The sequence below is a fragment of the Oncorhynchus nerka genome, linkage group LG10 (genome assembly GCF_034236695.1).
Source record: "Oncorhynchus nerka isolate Pitt River linkage group LG10, Oner_Uvic_2.0, whole genome shotgun sequence".
In the NCBI taxonomy this organism is placed as follows: Eukaryota; Metazoa; Chordata; class Actinopteri; order Salmoniformes; family Salmonidae; genus Oncorhynchus; species Oncorhynchus nerka.
Genome location: NC_088405.1, coordinates 47,478,578 through 47,502,007, shown reverse-complemented (window position 1 = coordinate 47,502,007; position 23,430 = coordinate 47,478,578). Strand labels below are relative to the sequence as shown.

Genomic DNA, 23,430 nt, shown 5'->3' with positions numbered 1-23,430 from the left:
TCAGAAAAGCAATCGAATTAACCGTTTACCTTTGATGATCTTCGGATGTTTTCACGCACGAGACTCCCAGTTGGACAGCAAATGTTCCCTTTGTTCCATGAAGATATTTTTTTATATCCAAACACCTCCGTTAGTTTGGTGCGTTATGCCCAGGAATCCACCGGAAATAGCGGTCACGACAACGCAGACAAAAATGACAAATTATATCCATAATGTTGACAGAAACATGGCAAACGTTTATTATAATCAATCAAAAGGTGTTTTTTCAAATATCTATTCAATAATATATCAACAGGGACAGTTGGCTTGTCACTAGGACTGGGAGGAACAATGGGCAACCCTCTCTTTTGTGCAAAAATCACTCAGAGCCCTCACCTGACCACTTACGTAATGTGGTTGTTCATGCTCATTCTTTAAAATAAAGGCCTGAAACTATGTCTAAAGGCTGTAGACACCTTAGGGAAGCCATAGAAAAAGGAATCTGGTTGATATCCCTTTCAATGGTCAATAGGGATGCATAGGAACACAGAGCTTTTAAAATAAGAGTCACTCCCTGATTGGATTTTTCTCAGGCTTTCGCCTGCAATATCAGTTCGGTTATACTCAGACAATATTTTTACAGTTTTGGAAACTTTAGAGTGTTTTCTATCCTAAGCTGTCAATCATATGCTTGTTCTAGCATCTGGTCCTGAGAAATAGGCAGTTTACTTTGGGAAAGTTATTTTTCCAAAAATAAAAATTGTGCCCCCTAGCTTCAAGAGGTTAAGAACAAATTATTATTTACAATGACAGCCTAGGAACAGTGGGTTAACTGCCTTGTTCAGGAGCAGAACAACAGATTTTTACCTTGTCAGCTCGGAGAATTGATCTAGCAATATTTCGGTTACTGGCCCAACGCTAACCATTAGGCTACCTGCCGCTATGAGTCACACTTCACTATCTGGCAGTCTGACAGACAAATCTGGGTTTGGCGGATGCCAGGAGAACGCTACCTGTCCCAATTCAAAGTGCCAACTGTAAAGTTTGCTGGAGGAGGAATAATGGTCTGGGGCTATTTTTCATGGTTCGTGCTAGACCGCTTAGTTCCAGTGAAAAGAAATCTTAACATTACAGCATACAATGAAATTCTAGACGATTCTGTGCATCCAACTTTGTGGAAATAGTTTAGGGAATACCCTTGTAAAAAGCATGACAATGCCCCCATGCACAAAGTGATTTTGTTTTGTCGAGATCGGTGTGGAAGAACTTGACTGGCCTGCACAGAGCCCTGACCTAAACCCCATCAAACACCTTTGGAATTAATTGGAACACCGACTGCAAGCCAGACCTAATTGCCCAACATTCGTGCCCGACTTCACTAAGGCTCTTGCGGCTGAATGGAAGCCCAGCAGCAATGTGGAAAGCCTTCACAGAAGAGTAGAGACTTCTAGCAGCAAAGTGCAGGATCAACTCTGTATTAATGTCCACGGTTTTGGAATGAGATGTTGGATAAGCAGGTATCTAGATACTTTAGGTCATGTAGTGTCTTTATGACCGGAAGGGACTTTCGTTGCAGGTTAGGAGCGCATTTTCACTAACCCAGAGTCTTTTCCTAACCTTAACCTAATTATCCTGCTACGTTAATTATCCTAACCTGCTTCGTAAGTTCTCCTAACCTGCTACGGAAAAGTCACTTTGTGTTGCAACGGTATCGAAGTTGCTTGAAAAGTGTTTCTCATGCGTTACTTCACTTTTGCTTACAGTGGAATTAAAATAAACATGTTATTTTGTCTTTTGAAAATTGGCTCCAAACTGGCTAAAGAACACATAGGTGCACAGAAACAGGTGTTACTTCGTCAGATATTTGCAGGAAATAAGAATCACTAATGCATTCTTTTCGTGAATTATGAGAAACTAGTGCAATTGAATTACTTTTCTAACACTTCAATATACTTAACTTTGTTCTGTAGTCAGGCTCAGCCAATGATTTCGATATGTTCTCTCTGACCTAATGTTCAGTTCTCAAGTGAACCATCTCAACTGAACTCCATATATAGGTCAGATGTCTCTTAGCCCTTTTTTGCGCCCACAAGGACCGATAAGCTATGGTTTAACTCTATAGATTGCCACCTAAATGAACACTAGTGCTGGAGTTGAGTACACGCATTAGGAAAGCATTCAGACCCCTTGAATTTTTCCACATTTTGTTACGTAACAGCCTTGTTCTAAAATTTATTGAACATTATACACACAATACTCCATAATGACAAAGTGAAAACAGGTTTATAGAAATACCTTACTTACATAAGTATTCAGACCCTTTGCTATGAGACTTGAAATTTAGCTCAGGTGCCTCCCGTTTCCATTGATCGTTCTTGAGATGTTTCTACAACTTGATTAGAGTCCCATTGTGGTAAGTTAAATTGATTGGACATGATTTAGAAAGGCAAACAACTGTCTATATAAGTCCTCACAGTTGACAGTGCATGTCAGAGCAAAAACCAAGCCAAGGAATTATTTTTGCTTTGTCATAGTAACAAAATGTGGAAAGAGTGAACGGGTCTGAATACTTTCTGAATGCACTGTATATCAAGGACAAAGAGTTAAGAAACACTGATATAGACTGTAGAGAAGATTGGAGTGTCTGTCTTCATGTCAGTAGATATGTTTATTTCTTATACTGTGTGAATGGGTACAGTAACCAACTCAAGTTACTGTACATAATAGTTTAACAAGTGGCAAGTTGCCTTGACTTAGTCTCTCATGGCAGATTTAACAATTGCGTGTGAGATTTGGTTCTGGGTTCTGAGATGATCCTTGCCTTGACTTGGGTACAGCAAATCTCTCTGTGTGTATGATAACAGCTAAGCTCTGTGCGGGCGAGGGAGGCCGCACAGTATCCAAGACTGTCACACAGAAGAAATATCAGCAGACAGAAGCGCGAGATTGAACTTCACTCAAATTTTCGTAATCGATGCCCAAACATTTCTTTAAAAACCCAACGATAAATCCTTGTGTTCCTATTTTTTTTGTCTAGGGCTGTTGGCAGTAGGTGCAGCCGATTTAGCTGTCCTGCATGCCGGGTAGGCTAACTGTTGCCATTATGAACCGTTTTCAGGTGTCTGAAGGTACAAACTGGCTTCCCGGCAGGCCCGGCGAGCAAATCAAGTGCACTATCAGCCTACTGCTGGCCAAACGGATGGATCAGATTACTGTGTCGGCAGTAACGTAGCAGGCATGAAAGAGAGCTACAGCAAAGTTGATACTGTGAGATTTCAGAACGTTTAAAACCATGACTAGAGAGCGACTCAAAGAATACAGCAATGAGGTGCTGTTTTTATGAGTGAGTTCATGTTTAAGTTCTTACTCAGCACAGTCAACACTTTCCTATTCGACACTTTTATAAGCCATAAAATGTGCCTTTAAGCACTTCAGCAGGCACTTCAGTAGTAATGAATGAGTATCTATAGGTTTGTGTTATTGTTACTAGCTGACAATGTACAAAATCTGTCGTTCTGGCCCTGGACAAAGCAGTTAACCCACTGTTCCCCGGGTGCAGATGACGTGAATGTCAATTATGGCAACGCCCCGCACCTCACTGATTCAGAGGTCGGGTCAAATAAGACACATTTCAGTTGAATGCATTCAGTTTTGCAACTAAGTATCACCCTTTCCCTTCCCTTATTAGCGGCTTGGGTCTTGTTTAATATAGAGGAATATTTAACTTTCTCTGTTCATAGGAGTAACAAGCCCGTTGGGGAGTTGCAGCGATGAGACGATCGAAAAAGGGGGTAAAATACACAGAAAATAAACAAATAATTGGGCAGTGTTGCATTTTGAGACAGCTAATTCAAGCCTAAGTAGCCAATATGCATAAGGTAGCATAATTTGCCTCAATCTCTATTAATGGTATGAGAATATTATAATGTAAAGTGGTTTATTGCATCAAACACCACAACAACATTTTCAGTCACTTCCTTGTCTGAAGGACAAGTGGACAAACAGGTTATGTCAAGCCCTGCATGTCTTTTTTAATCTCATGGTATGTAGGCCTACATTGTACACCACACATTGGCTGCTACTGTAGGCTGAATGATAGCTATTTCCATGTTCAAATATTATGGGATGCATTTTCTCCATTGATTATTTTGATGGCAGACCACACTGGTAGGTCTATTTTATGATCAAATAGCCACAGGCAGCCTATTTGGCCACTGTTAAAACTGTGGGTACAGCCTGTGTTCACAGTAAACACACGGTGGAAGATGTACTTTTCACAAAGTTCAAGTTCACGCTCAGCAGACCTGAAATTTGCTCAGTACCCCACAAGGGAGGGAACATTGCACATTGCACACTGCTCAAGAATATTGTTACAAAACTCACCTTGACTTTCTTTCCCTCCAGGTCAATCTTGAGGATTGAGTCTCCCACCAGGTGCCTGAAGCCACAGCCGTAGAAGTAGCGATAGGGCCGTGTGTTGAACTTGCTGTAGTTGATCTGAGGCAACTCCAGGCCTCCGTACTCATAAAGGTCCTCTCCATGGAGATCCTCAAACTGGCACACCACCTGACCAGAACACAAAGAGACCAAACCGATTAATGGCTGAACAAGAGTTGATAAGTGGAGTTGCAATTCAACCGCTCAGACAGAAGACGTATGTGGCAGGGTCTACAGACAATCACGGATTACAAAGTGAAAACCAGCCACGTCACGGAAAGCTCCCGAGGACTGTGGGCTCTCATACTCTGTGGCCGACAGGAGTAAGACATTTAAGCGTTCACCAGGCTGCTGGCCCATACGGCATCCCGAGCCGCATCCTCAGAGCATGTGCAGTCCAGCTGGCTCAATTTCTCCCTATCCCAGTCTGCTGTCCCCACTTGCTTCAAGATATCCACCATTGTTCCTGTATCCAAGAAGGCAAAGGTAACTGAACTAGGTGGTGAAGGTAGGAAACAACACCTCCACTTCACTGATCCTCAACACAGGGGCCCCACAAGGGTGTGTGCTCACCCCCCTCCTATACTCCCTGTTCACCCTTGACTGCGTGGCCACACACGCCTCCCAACTCAAATCAACAAGTTTGCAGACGACACAACAGTAGTATGCCGGATTACCAACAATGACGAGACAGACTACAGGTGGAGGTGAGGGCCCTGATGGAGAGGTGCCAGGAAAATAACCTCTCCCTCAACATCAACAAAACAGCTGATCGTGGACTTCAGGAAAAAGCATAGGGAGCACTCCCCTACCCACATTGACAGGACGGCAGTGTAGAAGTTGGAAAGCTTCAAGTTCCTCGGGGTACACATCACTGACGATCTGAAATGGTCCACCCACACAGACAGTGTGGGGAAGGAGGCGCAACAGTGCATCTTCAACCTCAGGAGGCTGAAGAAATTTGTCTTGTCCCTTAAGACGCTAAAACTTTTACAGATGCACAATTGAGAGCATCCCGTCAGGCTGCATCACCGCCTGGTACGGCAACTGCACCACCCACAATCGCAGGGTTCTCCAGAGGGTGGTGCGGTCTGCCCAATGCATCACCGGGGGACACCTACAGCACCCGATGTCATAGGAAGGCCAAAAAGATCATCAAGGACATCAACCACCTGAGCCACGGTTTGTTCACCCCATCATCCAGAAGGCGAGGTCAGTACAGGTGCATCAAAGCTGGGACCAAGAGACTGAAAAACAGCTTCCATCTCAGACTGTTAACCTCTTGAACCTCTGGGGGCAGTATTTCATTTTTGGATGAAAAACGTTCCCGTTTAAAATAGCCATCCCTAGCCAGCTACCATCTCAATCCCACACCTTAGAGGCTGCTGCCTTATAGACAGTGGTCACGTTAATAAATTGACCACTAGCCACTACGATTATATTTACATACAGTATGTTCATATGAAATGAGTAAAGCAGTATGTTAGTCAATACCACTACAACATTGCACGTCTTAATATTTATACATTTCATAATTCCATTATTTTACATTTAGATGTGTATTGTTGTAGCTAGGAACACAAGCATTTTGGTACACCCGCAATAACAACTACTAAATATGTGTAGATGACCAATACAATCTGATTTGAAAAGGTAAAAGCCTGCAATTTAATTCCCTTCAATGATTTAAAGAAAGCTGACACTTTCTCCGCACATGCACCCTTCAACAGTGATTGATTGACTTTTTACGGTTCCCACAGAAGTGTAATGGTACCTGCCAAAATAAAGGAAAACACTTGAGTAAATGAGGGCTACAAAGAATTTTGAAAGCAGGTGCATCCACATAAGTGTTCCTGAATGAATTAAGCAATCATCATCATCATCATATTTAGGGTCAAAAGATCATAAAAAAAATGCCCAGTTGCCCGTTATTTTATTCACAATGGATAGAAGAGAGTACGGTTACAAGCACACAATAATACGATTATTGTGAATAGTCAGATGAAAATGTTCACATGCTTTGCAAGAAGAACAATTTCACTAATAATCCTGTTTACATGGACACCTCAAATCAGGTTACCTGGTGGTACTGATAAATGCAGAAAATTGCTAATCAAAATAAATATTCTACCACAGTGAACATGAAGCATATTTATATATTTAAGCATATATACTATATATTAATACTTGTGTAGGTCAAATACTGTATGTTATAGAAACATATATAGTACTTGGAATAAGTCCAAACACACAAATAATGTTGGGAACAGCTATCATGTTGCAAAAAACGGTTGTCAACAACCAGACTTGGCAGGGGTTAGGTTCCAGAGCATTTAGATAGGTTGCACTACATTCACCACAGTACGATAACACGTGCACTAGAACTCTACAAACAATTATTTTGTTGTCAAATGTGAGAATATCGAAAACATATAAAAAGTAAAGAAAAGACAGTTAAGTACAGTAACACCTTTTAACCCAACCCATTCAAAGGACACACGTACAGTACATACTATCATGACTGTCCATGTGAATCCAGATAGGGCAGATCAGGCTTGCAATGAATAACTTCAGGCTTGCAATGAATAACTTCAATCAGACCCCCTTTCACCCGTAGATGGGGAAGGAAAGAACTAGCTGGGATTAACAACTGATGTCCTGGTGTAAATCAGGGGAGAAGATTGTGTTGTGGTCTCCAAAATTCACAAAAGGAATATGCTTTGTCTCAGACCTTTTTCCCACTGAAACACGTTCAAAACCGAACACTGAAACAATATTTTGAATGTAGAATGTGTGGAATGGTCAGAGGCGATCTAAATAACACTAATGTCATTTTGTGATGTCATTAAAAATGTTATAAAGGATATATTGTAACTTGGAAAGTGTACCTAATACATATATAAAGTTTCCACACTATGAGTTGTGCATGTAATATGAAAAATGATGGAAGTGTTATTGTTAAGAGAGGGATGTGATTTGAGAAGCTATAAGAGATAATTGTTTTACATTTTACATAGTTTTACATAGCACAGTGCGTAATCACCTCCCCGGAGTGAGGTCAGGGGCGTGCCAGCTTGCCCGGAACCACCCCTTTCGAGCAAAATATAAAAATGTGTTAAGAATAAACACAGAAGACCATAAAAGCTTGAAGCGGCAGCTACAGGTGTAAAATGGTTTGAACGGTGAGTCTCAACACGAGGTGGAGACGATACAATCACCTCCCAGACAATCACTGGTATGGCTGATTAGCTGTTCTAGGTAAGGTATCTTCGAAAGCGTAGATCCATCCTTTTACTCTGCTCAAATCATTCTATTATGCTACTCTTATCACCCCAATACTCTCAACCATCAATACGGCTGGCATCTTCGAATGGAAAGAAAATGAACTCCGTAGTTAGATTCCGGACTACACGACAAGTCACCGGATACCGGACGACTACAAAGAAGGACAACAGTAGAACACTTGTTGGAAACATGTCGGACAATCAGAGCCTTACAAGCGTGCAGCGAAAAGGCCCAACCCCCATTAGAAAGGCTGCCCTGGTTCACCGAGAGACCGCCGGCAAACTCAGGCATTTCCTGTGAATACATTCATGATTTCTTTCTCAAAGTGAGCGGCGGTTCGTGTGCAAACTATATAGTTGCTGTAGGTAAGAGTAGTTTCTGAATGTACCAATGTTAGGTGTCTCTGTCCCTCTCTCCCCCCTCCAACTCTTCTTTGTAATAAGCATTGAGGTTGTCATTCCGCTAGGGACCTGTTTTCAGTGTATTAACTGGTGCAGAGTGTGTATGTTTATCCTGTGTTCCCATTTAATTAGCTAGTAAAGACATTATTAAACTAATTTGTGTAGTACTGAAACATTAGTATGGTTCGTGTTTTTGCAAATGCAAGGAGGTTACAAATATATATGTGATAGGTAAAGGCCTTTTAGTTTAATTCGGGAGAATTACCGCTCTGGTGGTGCACCAGATCCTAATGAGTTAATTGTTACAATTAAACATAGTAAGTTAATAATATATAACAGACTTCAGATTAATATTAGTCAAGTCACAACAATACACATATATAGGTTTTAGAGAGGTGCGGTGGGCTGCCATACTGCACACCCGGGGAGCTGTTGTTGTGGGGGGTTAAGTGGCTTGCTCAAGATTACAACGGCAGGCAATGGCATCTAGGATTTGATACCAGCAAACTGCCGGATTCCAACTCACTTTGTCAGATTTTTCCCGTTGGACAATGATTCAAACTTGGAATCCCCCGGTTGCTGGCTTGCCAGAATGAATAGCCATATATTTTTCACACACATACACACAAAAGATCAGTTTACAGAAACATGCATAGTTCTAACACAACAAACTTTTACTAACAACAACACATACAGTATAGATAACAGAATCGTGCACATTTCCAGCATACCTTATCTTTAGCTGTTTTGAAAGAAGTGGCAGAGCTGGTGGGACGTGTGTTGAGGTTCACACCTGTCGGTGTGTCGTTGGTCACATTGAGAGGCAAAACAAAGCGCCGGGGAAAAGCTTTGTACATGGTGTTGTAGACCTGAGGAACAAATAGAGTGGATGTGAACATCAAATCAAATTCTTATTTGTCACATGAGCCGACTACAACCTTACTATGTAATGCTTACTTACAAGACCTTAACCAACAATGCAATTTTAAGACGATAAGAGCTGAGAACATATTTAATAAATCAACTAAAAGTTAAAAAGTAACAAAATAATGATAAAGACGCCATCACATTTACATACTGTAAGTTTACTCAGTACTTTGTTGAAGCACCTATGGCAGCGATAACAGCCTCAAGTCTTCTTGGGTATGACGTTCAAGCTTGGCACACCTGTATTTGGAGAGTTTCTCCCATTCTTCTCTGCAGATCCTCTCAAGCTCCGTCAGGTTGGATGGAGAGAGTCGTAACAGAACTAATTTCGTGTCTCTCCAGAGATGTTCGATCGGGTTCAAGTCCGCGCTCTGGCTGGGCCACTCAAGGACATTAAGAGACCTGTCGCGAAGGGCACTCCTGCGTTGACTTGGCTTAGGGTTGTTGTCCTGTTGGATGGTGAGCCTTCACCACAGTCTGAGGTCCTGCACGCTCTGGAGCAAGTTATCAAGGATCTCTGTACTTTGCTCCATTCATCTTTCACTCGATTCTGACTAGTCTCGAAGTCCTTGCCACTGGAACACATCCCCACAGCATGATGCTGCCACCACCATGCTTCACCATAAGGATGGTGACAGGTTTCCACCAGACGTGACTCTTAGCATTCAGGACAAAAATACTAATCTTTGTTTCATCAGACCAGATCATTTAGTTTCCTATGGTCAGAGTCTGTAGGTGCCTTTTGGCCAAATCCAAGCAGGCTGTCATGTGCCTTTCACTGAGGAGTGGCTTCTGCCTTGCCACTAACATAAAGACCAGATTGGTGGAGTGCTGCAGAGATGTTTTTCCTACTGGAAGGTTCTCCCATCTCCACAGAGGAAACCTGGAGCTCTTTGGGTCACCATCGTGTTCTTGGTCACCTCGCTAACCAAGGCCCTTCTCCCCTGATTGCTCAGTTTGGCAGGGCGGCCAGCTCTAGGAAGAATCTTGGTGATTCCAAACTTCCTCCATTTAAGAATGATGGAGGGCACCGTGTTCTTCAATGCTGCAGACATTTTTTTGTACCCTTCCCCAGGTCGGTGCCTCAACACAATCCTGTCTTGCAGCACTATGGACAACTCTTTCGACCTCATGGCTTGGTTTTTGCTCTGACATGCACTATCAACTGTGGGACCTTAGACAGGTGTGTGCCTTTCAAAATCATGTCCAATCAATTTAATTTGGCACAGGTGGACTCCAATCAAGTTGTAGAAACATGGATAATTATTGGAATGATCAGCTCAATTTCGAGTCTCCTAGCAAATGGTCTGAATTCTTATGTAAATCATGTATTTTATCTTAGTTTAATAGATTTTCAAAAATGTCAAAGAACCTGTTTTCACTTTGGGTATTGTCTGTAGATTGATGAGGAAATAAATTGTATTTAAATCTATTTTAGAATAAGGCTGTAACAAAATGTGGAAAAATTCAGGGGTCTGAATTCTTTCCGAATGCACTGTACATGTAGGTAGGGGTAAAGTTACTATGCAATGATTCAGGGGTCAATGCAAGTAGTCCGGATAGCCATTTGATTAATTGATCAGCAGTCTTATGGCTTGGGGGTAGAAGGTGTTAAGGAGCCTTTTGGACCTGGACTTGGTGACCCAGTATGTCTTGCCATGCATTAGCACAGAGAACAGTCTATGACTTGGGCGGCTGAAGACTTTGACAGGTTTTTCGGCGTTCCTCGGAGACCGCCTAGTATAGAGGTCCTGGATGGCAGGAAGCTTGGCCCAAGTGATGTACTGACCCTTATGCATTACCCTCTGGAGCACCTTACGGTCAGATGCCGAGCAGATATCCTACCAGACAGTGATGCAAATGGTCTAGGGAACCCATACCAAATCTTTTTATTCTCCCTAGGGGGAATAGGCGTTGTTGTGCCCTGTTCAAGACTGTCTTGGTGTGTTTGGACCATGATAGTTTGTAGGTGACGTGGACACCAAGGAACTTGAAACTCTCGTCCCACTCGGCCCTCCTTTTCCTGTAGTCCACGATCAGCTCCTTTGTCTTGCTCACATTGAGGGAGAGGTTGTTTTCCTTAAACTATATTGCCAGGTCTCTGACCTCCTTCCTATAGGCGCTCATCGTTGTTGGTGATCAGGCCTACCACCGTTGTGTCATCAACTACTTCATGATGGTGTTGGAGTCGTGTTTATCCACACAATTGTGGGAGAACAGGAAGGGACTAAGCACGCACCCCTGAGGCGCCCATGTGGAGGATCAGCGTGGCATGTGTGTTGTTGACTAACCTTACCACCTGGGAGCGACCATCAGGAAGTCCAGCATCCAGTTGCAGAGGGAGATGTTTTGTCCTAGAGTCTTTAGCTTAGTGGTATCTATGGTGCTGTAAGCTGAGCTGTAGTCAATGAACAGATTCTCACATTCAGTACCAGTCAAAAGTTGAGACACCTACTCATTCAAGAATTTCCCTTATCTTTACAATTTTCTATGTTGTATAAGACATGAACTATGGACTAACACAGAATCATGTAGTAATGACCATAGTTATTTATTTAAGTTTTGCCTTGATGACAGCGTTGCACACTCTTGGCATTCTCTCAACCAGCTTCACTCTGGAATGCTTTTCCAACAGTATTGGAGTTCCTACATATGCTGAGCACTTGTTGGCTTCTTTTCCTTCCTTGGTCCAACTCATCCAAAACAATCACAATTGGTTTGAGGTCGGGTGATTGTGAAGGCCAGGTCATCTGATGCAGCACTCCATCACTCTCCTTCTTGGTCAAATAGGCTTTACACTGGAGGTGTGTTATTTCATAGTTTTGATGTCTTCACTATTATTCTACAATGTAGAAAATAGTAAAAATAAAGAAAAACCATTGAGTAGGTGTCCAAACTTTTGACTGTAGGCGTTTCTTTTGTCCAATTGGGAAAGGGCAGTGTGGAGTGCAATTGAGATTGTATCAATGGACCTGTTTGCATCTGTGGATCTGTTGCCAATTGGAGTGGGTCTAGGGCTTCTGGGATAATGGTGTTGACATGAGCCATGACCAGCCTTTCAAAGCACTTCATGGCTACAGACTATGGGGTGCTAGTCATTTAAGCAGGTTACCTTGGCGTTGTTGGGCACAGGGACTATGGTGGTCAGCTTGAAGCATGTGCAGTACATAGGTATTACAGACTTGGTTGGGAAGAGGTGGAAAATGTCAGTGAAGACACTTGCAAGTTGGTCCGTGCATGCTCCGAGTACACGTCCTGGTAATCAGTCTGGCCCTCGGCCTTGTGAATGTTGACCTGTTTAAAAAGGTCTTACTCATATCAGCTATAAAGAGCGTGATCACACAGTGATCCGGAACAGCTGGTGCTCCAATATATGCTTCAGTTAATGCTTGCCTCAAAGCGAGCATAAAAGGCATTTAACTCATCTGGTAGGCTCGCTTCACTGTGCAGCCCACTTTGTAGTCCGCAATAGTTTGCAAGTGCTGCCTTATCAGACGAGCAGTGTTGTGGGATTCAATAATATTCCTGCATTGACACTTTGCCTGTTTGATGGGTCGTCTGAGGGCATAGCGGGATTTCTTATATGCCTACGGATTAATGTCCAACTCCTTGAAAGCGGCAGCTCTAGCAGCATCCCAATGTAATAGCATAAATGGTATTTTATTAGTATCCCCATTAGATGTTGCGAAAGCAGCAGCTACTATTCCAGGAGTCCACAGAAAATATGAAACATGACATCATACACAACATTAATAGACAATAATAGATCAAGGACATTTTTTTAAAAGGCACACGTAGACTATAAATCAATTCACAAACTATCTAGGTCAAATAGGGGAGAGATATTGTGCAGTGAGGGGTTTGATTTTTTAAACCAGGTATGTTCATTTGAGCAATATGAGATGGAAAGGAGTTCCATTCCTTTAATAATGCTCTATATAGTACAGTTCGCTTTCTTGAATTTGTTCAGGATTTGGGGACTGTGAAAAGACCCCTGGTGGTATGTCTGGCAGGGTAATTGTGTTTGTCAGAGAGGTGTTTCTTATAAAAAGAAGAAGTGACAGTCAGTTTCTCCTCAACTCTTAGCCAAGAGAGACTGGCATGCATAGTATTTATATCAGTCCTCTGATTACAACGAAGAGCAAGATGGCCCAGGACAGATTGGCACAACTGCAGCTTAACTAGGTTTTTCCTTGAAGCACTTAACCACACGACTGGACAAGAATTAAGACAAAACTAGAGCCTGTAGGACTTGCTTTTTGGAGTGTGGTGTCAAAAAAGCAGAGCATATCTTAATTGCAGACAAACCTCTCCCCATCTTTACAACTATTGAATCTACAGTTGAAGTCGCAGTTTACAAACTTTAGCCAAATACATTTAAACTCAGTTTTTCACAATTCCTGACATTAAATCCTAGTAACATTTCCCTATCCTAGGTAATTTAGGATCACCACTTTATTTTAAGAATGTGAAATGTCAGAACAGTAGATCATTATTTCAGCTTTAATCTCTTTCATCACATTCCCAGTGGGTCAAAAATGTACATGCACTCAATTAGTATTTGGTAGCATTGCCTTTAAATTGTTTAACTTTGGTAAAAACGTTTTGGGGAGTTTTCCACAAGCTTCCCACAGTAAGTCGCACAATGAATTTCGGCCCATTCCTCCTGACAGAGCTGGTGTAACTGAGTCAGGATTGCAGGCCTCCTTGCTCGCACATGCTTTTTCAGTTCTGCCCATACATTTTCTATGGGATTGAGGTCAGGGCTTTGTGATGGCCACTCCAATACCTTGACGTTGTTGTCCTTGAGCCCTTTTGCCACAACTTTGGAAGTATGCTTGGGGTCTTGGTCCATTTGGAAGACCCATTTGCGACCAAGCTTTAACTTCCTGACTGATGTCTTGATGTTGCCATCTTTTTTTGTGAAGTGCACCAGTCCCTCCTGCAGCATAGCACCCCCACAACATGATGCTGCCACCACCGCGCTTCACGGTTTGGATGGTGTTCTTCGGCTTGCAAGCATCCCCCTTTTTCCTCCAAACATAAATGGTCATTATGGCCAAACAGTTCTATTTTTGTTTCATCAGACCAGAGGACATTTCTCTAAAAAGTACGATCTTTGTCCCCATGTGCAGTTGCAAACCGTAGTCTGGCTTTTGAAGCAGTGGCTTCTTCCTTGCTGAGCGGCCGTTCAGGTTATGTCGATACAGGACTTGTTTTACTGTGGATATAGATACTTTTGTAGTCGTTTCCTCCAGCATCTTCATAAAGTCCTTCGCTGTTGTTCAGGGATTGATTTGCACTTTTCGCACCAAAGAACGTTCATCTCTAGGAGACAGAATGTGTCTCCTTCCTGAGCGGTATGACGGCTGCGTGGTCCCATGGTGTTTATACTTGCAAACTATTGTTCGTACAGATGAACGTGGTACCTTCAGATGTTTGGAAATTGCTCTTTCTTTAGATTTTTCCATGATGTCAAGCAAAGAGGCACTGAGTTTGAAGGCCTTGAAATACATCCACAGGTACACCTACAATTGACTCAAATTAAATAAATAAATATATATATATATATATATATATATATATATATATTTGGCTATCAGAAGCTTCTAAAGCCATGACATATTTTTCTGGGATTTCTAAGCTGTTTAAAGGCACAGTCAACTTAGTGTTTGTAAACTTCTGACCCACTGGAATTGTGATTATTTCACTTACAATTCACCCTCTGCAAACAATTATTGGAAAAATGACTTGTATAATGCACCAAGTAGATGTCCTAACAGACTTCCCAAAACTATAGTTTAAGAAATTTGTGGAGTGGTTGAAAAATGAGTTTTAATGACTCCAATCTAAGTGTATGTACATTTCCAGCTTCAACTGCATGTGTTTTGACCATGACAGTTCACAATGTAAGGTAACCCTAAGTAATTTAGTCTCCTCAACTTGTTGAACAGCCACACAATTCATTACCAGATTCAACATAGGTCTAGAACTTAAGGATTGATTTGACCAAATACAATTATCTTAGTTTTAGAATTGTTCAGGACCAGTTTATTACTGGCCCCCCATTCCAAATCATACTGCAACTCTTGTTACGGGTTACAGTGACTTCATTAGCAGTGGTTGCTGATGTGCATATGGTTGAATCATCAGCATACATGCTTTGTTTAATGTCAGTGGTATGTCATTGGTAATTATAGAAAAGAGTCGAGGGCCTAGAGAGCTGCCCTGCGGTATAACCCATTGTACGTGTTTGACATTAGATATGCTTCCATTTAAGAAAACCCTTTGAATTACATTAGACAGATTGCCATATCGTGGATTCAGAGCTGAGGTTTAAAAAGCCATAACACGTAAGTTATGGTCAATAATTTCAAAGGCTATAGAGAAATGTCCATTTCTTTGTCAGTCATTAGTCATTTATGTTTGTACAGTAAATGTTGAGTGCCCTTCTCTATAATCAGACTGAAAGTCTTAATTTGTTTGCAGAGAAATAGCATTGTATTTCGTCAAACACCATTTTTTCCAACAGTTTGCTAAGAGCTGGCAGCATGCAGATAGGTCTGCTGTTAGAACCAGTAAAGGCCACTTTAACAGTCTTGGGTAGCGGAATGATTTTGGCTTCCCTCCAAGCCTGAGGATAAAGACTTTCCTCTTGGCTCAGATTAAAGATTTGACAGATAGAGTCAGCTACCAACCTCAGTAGCTTCTAACCTCAGTAGCTAACCTCAGTAGCTTCTAACCTCAGTAGCTTCTATCGAAGTTGTCAATGCCAGGAGGTTTGTCATTATTGATCAATAACAATCATTTTTCCACATCTTCCACACTAACTTGACAAAATATGCATTGCTTTTCTTTCATTATTAGATTTTTATGCATGAGTACGATGGCTCACTGTTCATTATTGGCATTTCCTGCCTAAGTTTGCCCACTTTGCCAATGAACTAATCATTCAAATGTAACATCTGCTTCCAACTCAGTCTCAAACACATAGATCCCCTGAACACAGCTCACTTTCCAGCCCAATTTCCAGCTCACACTCTCAAACACAGATCCCCTGAACGCAGCTCCCCCCCAGATCCCAATCATCAAAATTCTGATCACCTGTTCACACACATGTCATTATCACACACCATTTAGTTCAGTTCTTTGCACCCCATCATTGTGAGGTATTGTTTGTTTTGTGACACTTCTATTCGAGCTCTGTTTTTGCATGTTTATCAATAATTGGAAGAAGCGATTTCATAAATCCATCAAGTGCCACACCTGGGTGCTCCTTATTAATCATGTCAGAACAACAAATGTTATTTTCCTCATCTACATGATCTTATACACTATTTTAGGCCCAGCTTTTGGAACTTTGGCTTTCCTGGAAATATACACTATATTTCTATATTGTGACCACTGCATCCAATGTGTACGGATACAGCTTTAGAACAAAGTTCTACAGTATTAGTAAAATGTGATAAATACATGTGGATCTTCTTGTTCTTGTAGTGTTTGTTAACACCCTGGTAGGTTGCTTAATAACCAAAACCAGATATACAGGCTATGGTTACAGTGAGAAGTTTCCTCTTGAGTGGACAGCTTGATGAAAACCAGTCAATATTCAGGTCCCCAAGAAAGTAGACCTCTGTTTACATCATATATATATTATATCATTGTATTGCTACTACACACACACACACATAAATGACTGTGGAGATTGCATTGCTGTGTGCTCGATTTTATACACTTGTCAGCAACCAGTGTGGCTGAAATAGCGAAATCCATTCATTTGAAGTGGTGTCCACATAATATGTGGTTGCTGACAAGTGTATAAAATCGAGCACACAGCAATGCAATCTCCACAATCATTTGTAGTAGACTGGCCTTACTGAAGAGCTCAGACTTTCAACGTGGCACTGTCATAGGATGCCACCTTTCCATCAAGTCAGTTCGTCAAATTTCTGCCCTGCTAGAGCTGCTCTGGGCAACTATAAGTGCTGTTATTGTATTCATATCGCTTGACTTAGTACAACAAAATGTAGACTACAGCCTGAATTCAAAATGTATTAGATTACTTGTCTCTCACCCATCTACACACAATACCCCATAACGACTTTATGAAAACATGTTAAATACAATCAGCTGACATGTTAAATACGGAAACCTCATTTACATAAGTATTTACACCAGAGTCAATACTTTGTAGAAGCACCTTTGGCAGTCATTGAAGCTATGAGTCTTTCTGGGTAAGTTGCTAAGAGCTTTCCTCAAAGAACTTTTTTCAAAATTATTCATTCATTATTTTTTTTTTTTCCTGAAATACTCCCCAGTCCTCAACAGTTACAATCATGCCCATTACATGATATAGCCACCACTTACAAATATGGGAGTGGTACTCAGTAAAGTGTTGCATTGGATTTGCCCCGCACATGACACTTTGTATTATTGCCAAAAAAGTGGATTGCTTTGCCACATTTTTTGCTGTATTACATTAATACCTTGTCGCAAACAGGATGCATGATTTGGCCTATTTGTTATTCTTTACAGGCTTCCTTTTATTAACTCAATTAGGTTAGTGTTGTGGATTAACTAGAACGTTGTTCATCCCTCAGTTTTCATCTATTAACTTCGTGCGTCGAGCAATCCCGTATCCGGGAGCGTAATCATAGCCTCAAGCTCATTACCATAACGCAACGTTAACTATTCATGAAAATCGCAAATTAAATGAAATAAATATATTGGCTCACAAGCTTAGCCTTTTGTTAACACTGTCATCTCAGATTTTCAAAATATGCTTTTCAACCATAGCTACACAAGCATTTGTGGAAGAGTATTGATAGCTAGCATAGCATTAAGCCTAGCATTCAGCAGGCAACATTTTCACAAAAACAAGAAAAGCATTCAAATAAAATCATTTAACTTTGAAGAACTTTGGATGTTTTCAATGAGGAGACTCTGATAGCAAATGTTCAGTTTTTCCAAAAATATTATTTGTGTAGGAGAAATCGCTCCGTTTTGTTCATCACGTTTGGCTAAGAAAAACCCCTGAAAATTCAGTCATTACAACGCCAAACTTTTTTCCAAATTAACTCCATAATATTGACAGAAACATGGCAAACGTTGTTTAGAATCAATCCTCAAGGTGTTTTTCACATATCTATTCGATGATAAATCATTCGTGGCAGTTGGGTTTCTCCTCTGGAGCAAATGGAAAAATGCACGCAGCTGGAGATTACGCAATAATTTCGACGGAGGACACCAAGCGGGCACCTGGTAAATGTAGTCTCTTATGGTCAATCTTCAAATGATATGCCTACAAATACGTCACAATGCTGCAGACACCATGGGGAAACGACAGAAAGTGTAGGCTCATTCCTGGCGCATTCACAGCCATATAAGGAGACATTGGAACACAGCGCCTTCAAAATCTGGGCCATTTCCTGTTTGAAATTTCATCTTGGTTTCGCCTGTAGCATCAGTTCTGTGGCACTCACAGAAAATATCTTTGCAGTTTTGGAAACGTCAGTGTTTTCTTTCCAAAGCTGTCAATTATATGCATAGTCGAGCATCTTCTCGTGACAAAATATCTTGTTTAAAACGGGAACGTTTTTTTTATCCAAATATTAAAAGAGCGCCCCCTATATCGAAGTTAAAGCCATTAAACTCTGTTTTAAAGTCATCATTGGCCTCACATTGAAATCCCTGAGCAATTCTGTTCTTTTCCGGCAACTGAGTTAGGAAGGACGCCTGTATCTTTGTAGTGACTTGTGTTGATACACCAAAGTGTAATTAATGACTTCACTATGTTCAAAGGGATAGTCAATGTCTGCTTTTGTTATCTACCAATAGGTGCCCTTCTTTGAAAGATGTTGCAAAACCTCCCTGGTCCCTGTGTTCGAAATGCACTGCTCGACTTTGGGACTTACAGAGATGAGGTAGTCATTAAAAAAATCATGTTAAACACTACTGTTGCACACAGAGTTCATACATTTTATTATGTGACTTGTGAAGCAGATTTCAACTCCTGGACTTATTTAGGCTTGCCATAACAAAGAGGTTGAGTTCTTATTGACTCAACATTTCAGCTTTTCATTTTTAATTAATTAACTTTTGTAAAAAATAAAAATAAAAAAAAATCATAAAAAAATAATTCCACTTTGACATGAGGTATTGTGTGTAGGCCAGTGACAAAACACTGAAAACACTAAATTCAGGCTGTAACACAACAAAATGTGGAAAATGCACTGTATTTCCATGCTGACCTGATCGAGAGCCTTCCCTGACTTGCGTAGGTTCTGGATGAGGTAGTTGTTAATGGCCACCCCATTGTCAGAGCAACACATGTCCAGCATTAGGAAGCCGTCCTCCTCATAAGCATTGATCTGGTGGAACACTGTCAGAGCCTTGGTGTGGAACTTTACAGAGTTGGTCTAGAGGAGACAGAGGAGAGGGACAAACAGCTAGTGAAGTAAAAGTTACTTCAAATTAGGCCTAATTAGACAAAGTAAAAATGAAGTACACGAAACGAGATTAGTCATTCATTTTTAGATACTAAATTAGATACTAAGACTTTCAAACAAGATAATTCCAAGAGACTACGTTTTTATATATACGTTTTTGTCTTAGGCTTCAGGGCTTCTGTAATATAACAATATGAGTTATTTATTTGCATTATGAAGGCCTTTAAAAGCATTGTCCTGTCAACCTCTCACCTGTCCTGTGTGTTTGTCAACCAGGTGGAAGACGGTATCTTGCTTGGGGTCCCAGTAGAACCCCTCACAGATGCTCTCCCCCCTCTTCTTGGCTGTGATGATCTTCAGCGGGTCCATTTTGATAGGCTGCTCTATGAATACCACATAGTTCTGTGACATGGCTACAGGAAGAAGGGAAGATATATTACATAGTAATAGATACATAGTCAAATACATTGTTTTCATTTGGGGATGGGGTCGATTTGAATGGATGGTTTTTCATTTTTTCTATTCAAATCACTTCCTGAATTGACTTTCATTTATATATTTTTTGCTACAGAAAGGAGACGAAGAGATACATATACCTGTAAATACACCCCGCCCATTTTCAAAATGATTGTCATTGCTAAAATAGCATTATGTAGTGACATTGTGAGATTATGTGTACATGAGTATAAGGAGGGTTAAGGGCAGAGGAACCTTCATTTCTGGCTTTCTGTCAAGTTAAAATGAAACTTGGAAGTTTGACACTTAAGTCAGGGTACATTTGGTTCCTTATGGATATGATAGAGACGTACGGTGACAATATCTAAGGGAAGTCTTGGAATGCATTCCTAATGGCGCCCTATTCTTATATAGTGCACTACTTCTGACCAGCCCTGATCAAAATAAGTGCACTATTGCTATTTGGGACACAGCCATGGTTATGTTTTGGCTCTTATTGCATAGGTATTGCATGAAGTGTTTGATAGGTTTACCGAAGCTGTGGAAGTAGGAGGGCCTGGCCTTGTCTACAGGGACAATAGAGCAGAGCACTTCAGCCCCCTCCAGGGTTTCTTCAGGATTGTTCTTCTTAGGGGGCACTTTGATTATGTTATACAAGGTACCTAAAATGACAGGGACACAGTTAGTACACAACCTCTCGCAGTGCTGTAATACCGTGTCACAACACTGGTGTGTATACAATAAATTATCATCTAAACTCACAGGAACACTGTTTCTACACAACCTGTCACCCTGTGATATTGTGTCAGAGCCACATAAAACACACTTGTATATAGACAAGAATTGTATATAAATACAATTAATTTATTGTATACAAGTATCTCACAGAGATAACAGTAAATAATGTTGTCGGAAATTAAAAACCTCTGGGATAGGCGGGATGGTAGCGTCCCACTTCCCCACTAGCCAGGGAAAATGCAGAGCACCAAATTCAAATAAAATACTATAAAAATCAAACTTTCATTAAATCACACATAAGATACCAAATTAAAGCTACACTCGTTGTGAATCCAGCCAACATGTCCGATTTCAAAAAGGCTTTTCGGCGAAAGCATAAGATGCTATTATCTGATGACAGCACAACAGTAAACAATGAGAGAGTAGCATATTTCAACTCTGCAGGCACGACACAAAACTCAGAAATAAAATATGCCTTTCCTTTGTTGGCACGCCAATATGTCCCATAAACATCACAAATGGTCCTTTTGTTCGATTAGTATATCCAAAATGTCCATTTATTTGGCGCGTTTGATCCAGAAAAACACTGGTTCCAACTTGACCAACGTCACAAAATCTCAAAAGTTACATGTAAAACTTTGCCAAAACATTTCAAACTACTTTTGTAATAGAACTTTAGGTATTTTTAGAAGTAAATAATCAATAAAATTGAAGACCGGATGATCTGTGTTCAATACAGGAGGACAACAAACTCAAGCATGCTTTCTGGTCTTGTGCAACTATCAAACAGTACACGACGTGACACTTGTTCAAGATGGCCGTACTTCTTCATTACACAAAGGATTAACCTCAACCAATTTCTATAGACTGGTGACATCCAGTGGAAGCGGTAGGAACTGCAAACAAGTCCCTTAGAAATCTGGTTTCCCAATGAAAAATGCATATCTTATATTCTGGGGATGAGTAGCAGGAAGTTGAATTTGGGCACGCTATTTATCCAATAGTGAAAATGCTGCTCCCTATCCCGAAGAAGTTAACCAGTGTGTGCTCATTGCTCAACACAGATGACACCAATGTTGTCTGAGGTTTTTAGCTTGGCATGTTTGAGGAGGATTATTACCCCCCCCTCACCCATCTGAGCTCAGACATAAATAAAACTCATATAATATCTCTTACTGGTTTAAATCAGCACCATTACTTCTGTCTTGAGTCACTCAGGTTTAAGATGCAGTAATACAGACTACTGAATATTACAATACTGCCTTAAAAAAAGGTACATCTCACCGTTTTATACCTCCTGCACCATACCAGTGTCTACATTTCTAGAAAAAAATGTATATTTTTTTATTACTATGTTGTCAAAGTGGTGAAGTGCCCCTTTTAGGTGTACTTGATGAAAAACCAAAATCAGGCCTATACAGTGCTACCATTTTGATCGTATATGCTCCTAAATATTTTGCTGTGCTACCTGGAATTTTCATTTGGCAGCAACAGTGCCACTAAAAAATATATATATAGTAAATCACAACATTTAGTAGGTCCCTTACCAAAATGAATTTGTTGTGGCAACCTTCCCACAAGTTTGTGGCAAATTTGCTGCAAACTAAATAGTGTGCCACAAAATGTTGCCAGATGTTTGCAAACGTTTGCCACTAGTGGTGAATCTGCGGCAAACAATGTTTATTGCCACTAGTGGCAAAACGGCCTCCAGAATATTTGACAGGCAATTCTTTCAAGATTCTATTTGAATCTGTTGCAAACCTGTCACAACATTTATTGCTTCTAGTGGAAAAAAGTGTACCAGAAGCCGTGAAAGACATGGGAGGTTGAGATGGCTGGAGCAGAAGTGTTGTTTTTTAATGCTGAAAGTGAGTGAAATATAGTTCATGAGAAAGATGAGTCGACAACGGTGATCCAAAAATTTAAAACATTTTGTGGAAAAAATAGTCAGATGAATATGTTTTTGGATAAGGATGTAGATTTGGGAATCCCTTTTGAAGTCAAAGAATGGTGAAGGCTGCACTGATAAAAGTGGAATAAGCAGGAGTGGTTCAGTATGGTGTTGATATTGTGTGCAGCTAAAGAAATGAGTGTGTTTATTGTGGCTCACGAAGGTATCGATGCATGAAGTGGACAGCTTTGATTTTCAGAGAAGGGCAGCGGGAAAAAGTGTTCTCTTGCGTCTTTTGGATATTGACAATCAATATCTTAGGCAAAACAAATCCAAGAGTAGTTAATGCACGTTGCTTAACCCTTACAGATCATGGGAAAAAGGAGCAAAGTTTATCTGTATTATTTATGTAGAGTATCTACCAACCTATGTAAAGCTGGGAAATGCAGTTGAAGTCGGACATTTACATACACGTTAGCCAAATACAGTCATGGCCAAAAGTTGAGAATGACAAATATTAAATTTCCACAAAGTTTGCTTCAGTGTCTTCAGATATTTTTGTCAGATGTTACTATGGAATACTGAAATATAATTACAAGAATTTCATAAGTGTCAAAGGATTTTTATTGACAATTATATGAAGTTGATGCAAAGAGTCAATATTTGTAGTGTTGACCCTTCTTTTTCAAGACCTCTGCAATCTACCATGGCATGCTGTCAATTAACTTCTGGGGCACATCCTGACTGATGGCAGCCCATTCTTGCATAATCAATGCTTGGAGTTTGTCAGAATTTGTAAGTCGTTTGTCTACCCGCCTCTTGAGGATTGACCACACGTTCTCAATTGGATAAAGGTCTGGGGAGTTTC

General features: G+C 40.7%; 1 protein-coding gene across 1 annotated transcript in view; it reads right to left on the bottom strand.

Annotated features, from left to right (window-relative positions):
• The window catches only part of LOC115135406 (carotenoid-cleaving dioxygenase, mitochondrial-like), a 74,943-nt gene that overhangs the window by 15,176 nt on the left and 36,337 nt on the right, over window positions 1–23,430 (bottom strand). Inside the window, exons 7-11 of the mRNA XM_065023465.1 lie at window positions 20,467–20,595; window positions 19,730–19,890; window positions 19,280–19,447; window positions 8,834–8,971; window positions 4,363–4,545 (exon numbers count right to left, since the gene is read on the bottom strand). Of these exons, the coding sequence (XP_064879537.1) occupies window positions 4,363–4,545; window positions 8,834–8,971; window positions 19,280–19,447; window positions 19,730–19,890; window positions 20,467–20,595 (779 nt within the window). The remainder of the gene's footprint in view (window positions 1–4,362; window positions 4,546–8,833; window positions 8,972–19,279; window positions 19,448–19,729; window positions 19,891–20,466; window positions 20,596–23,430) is intronic.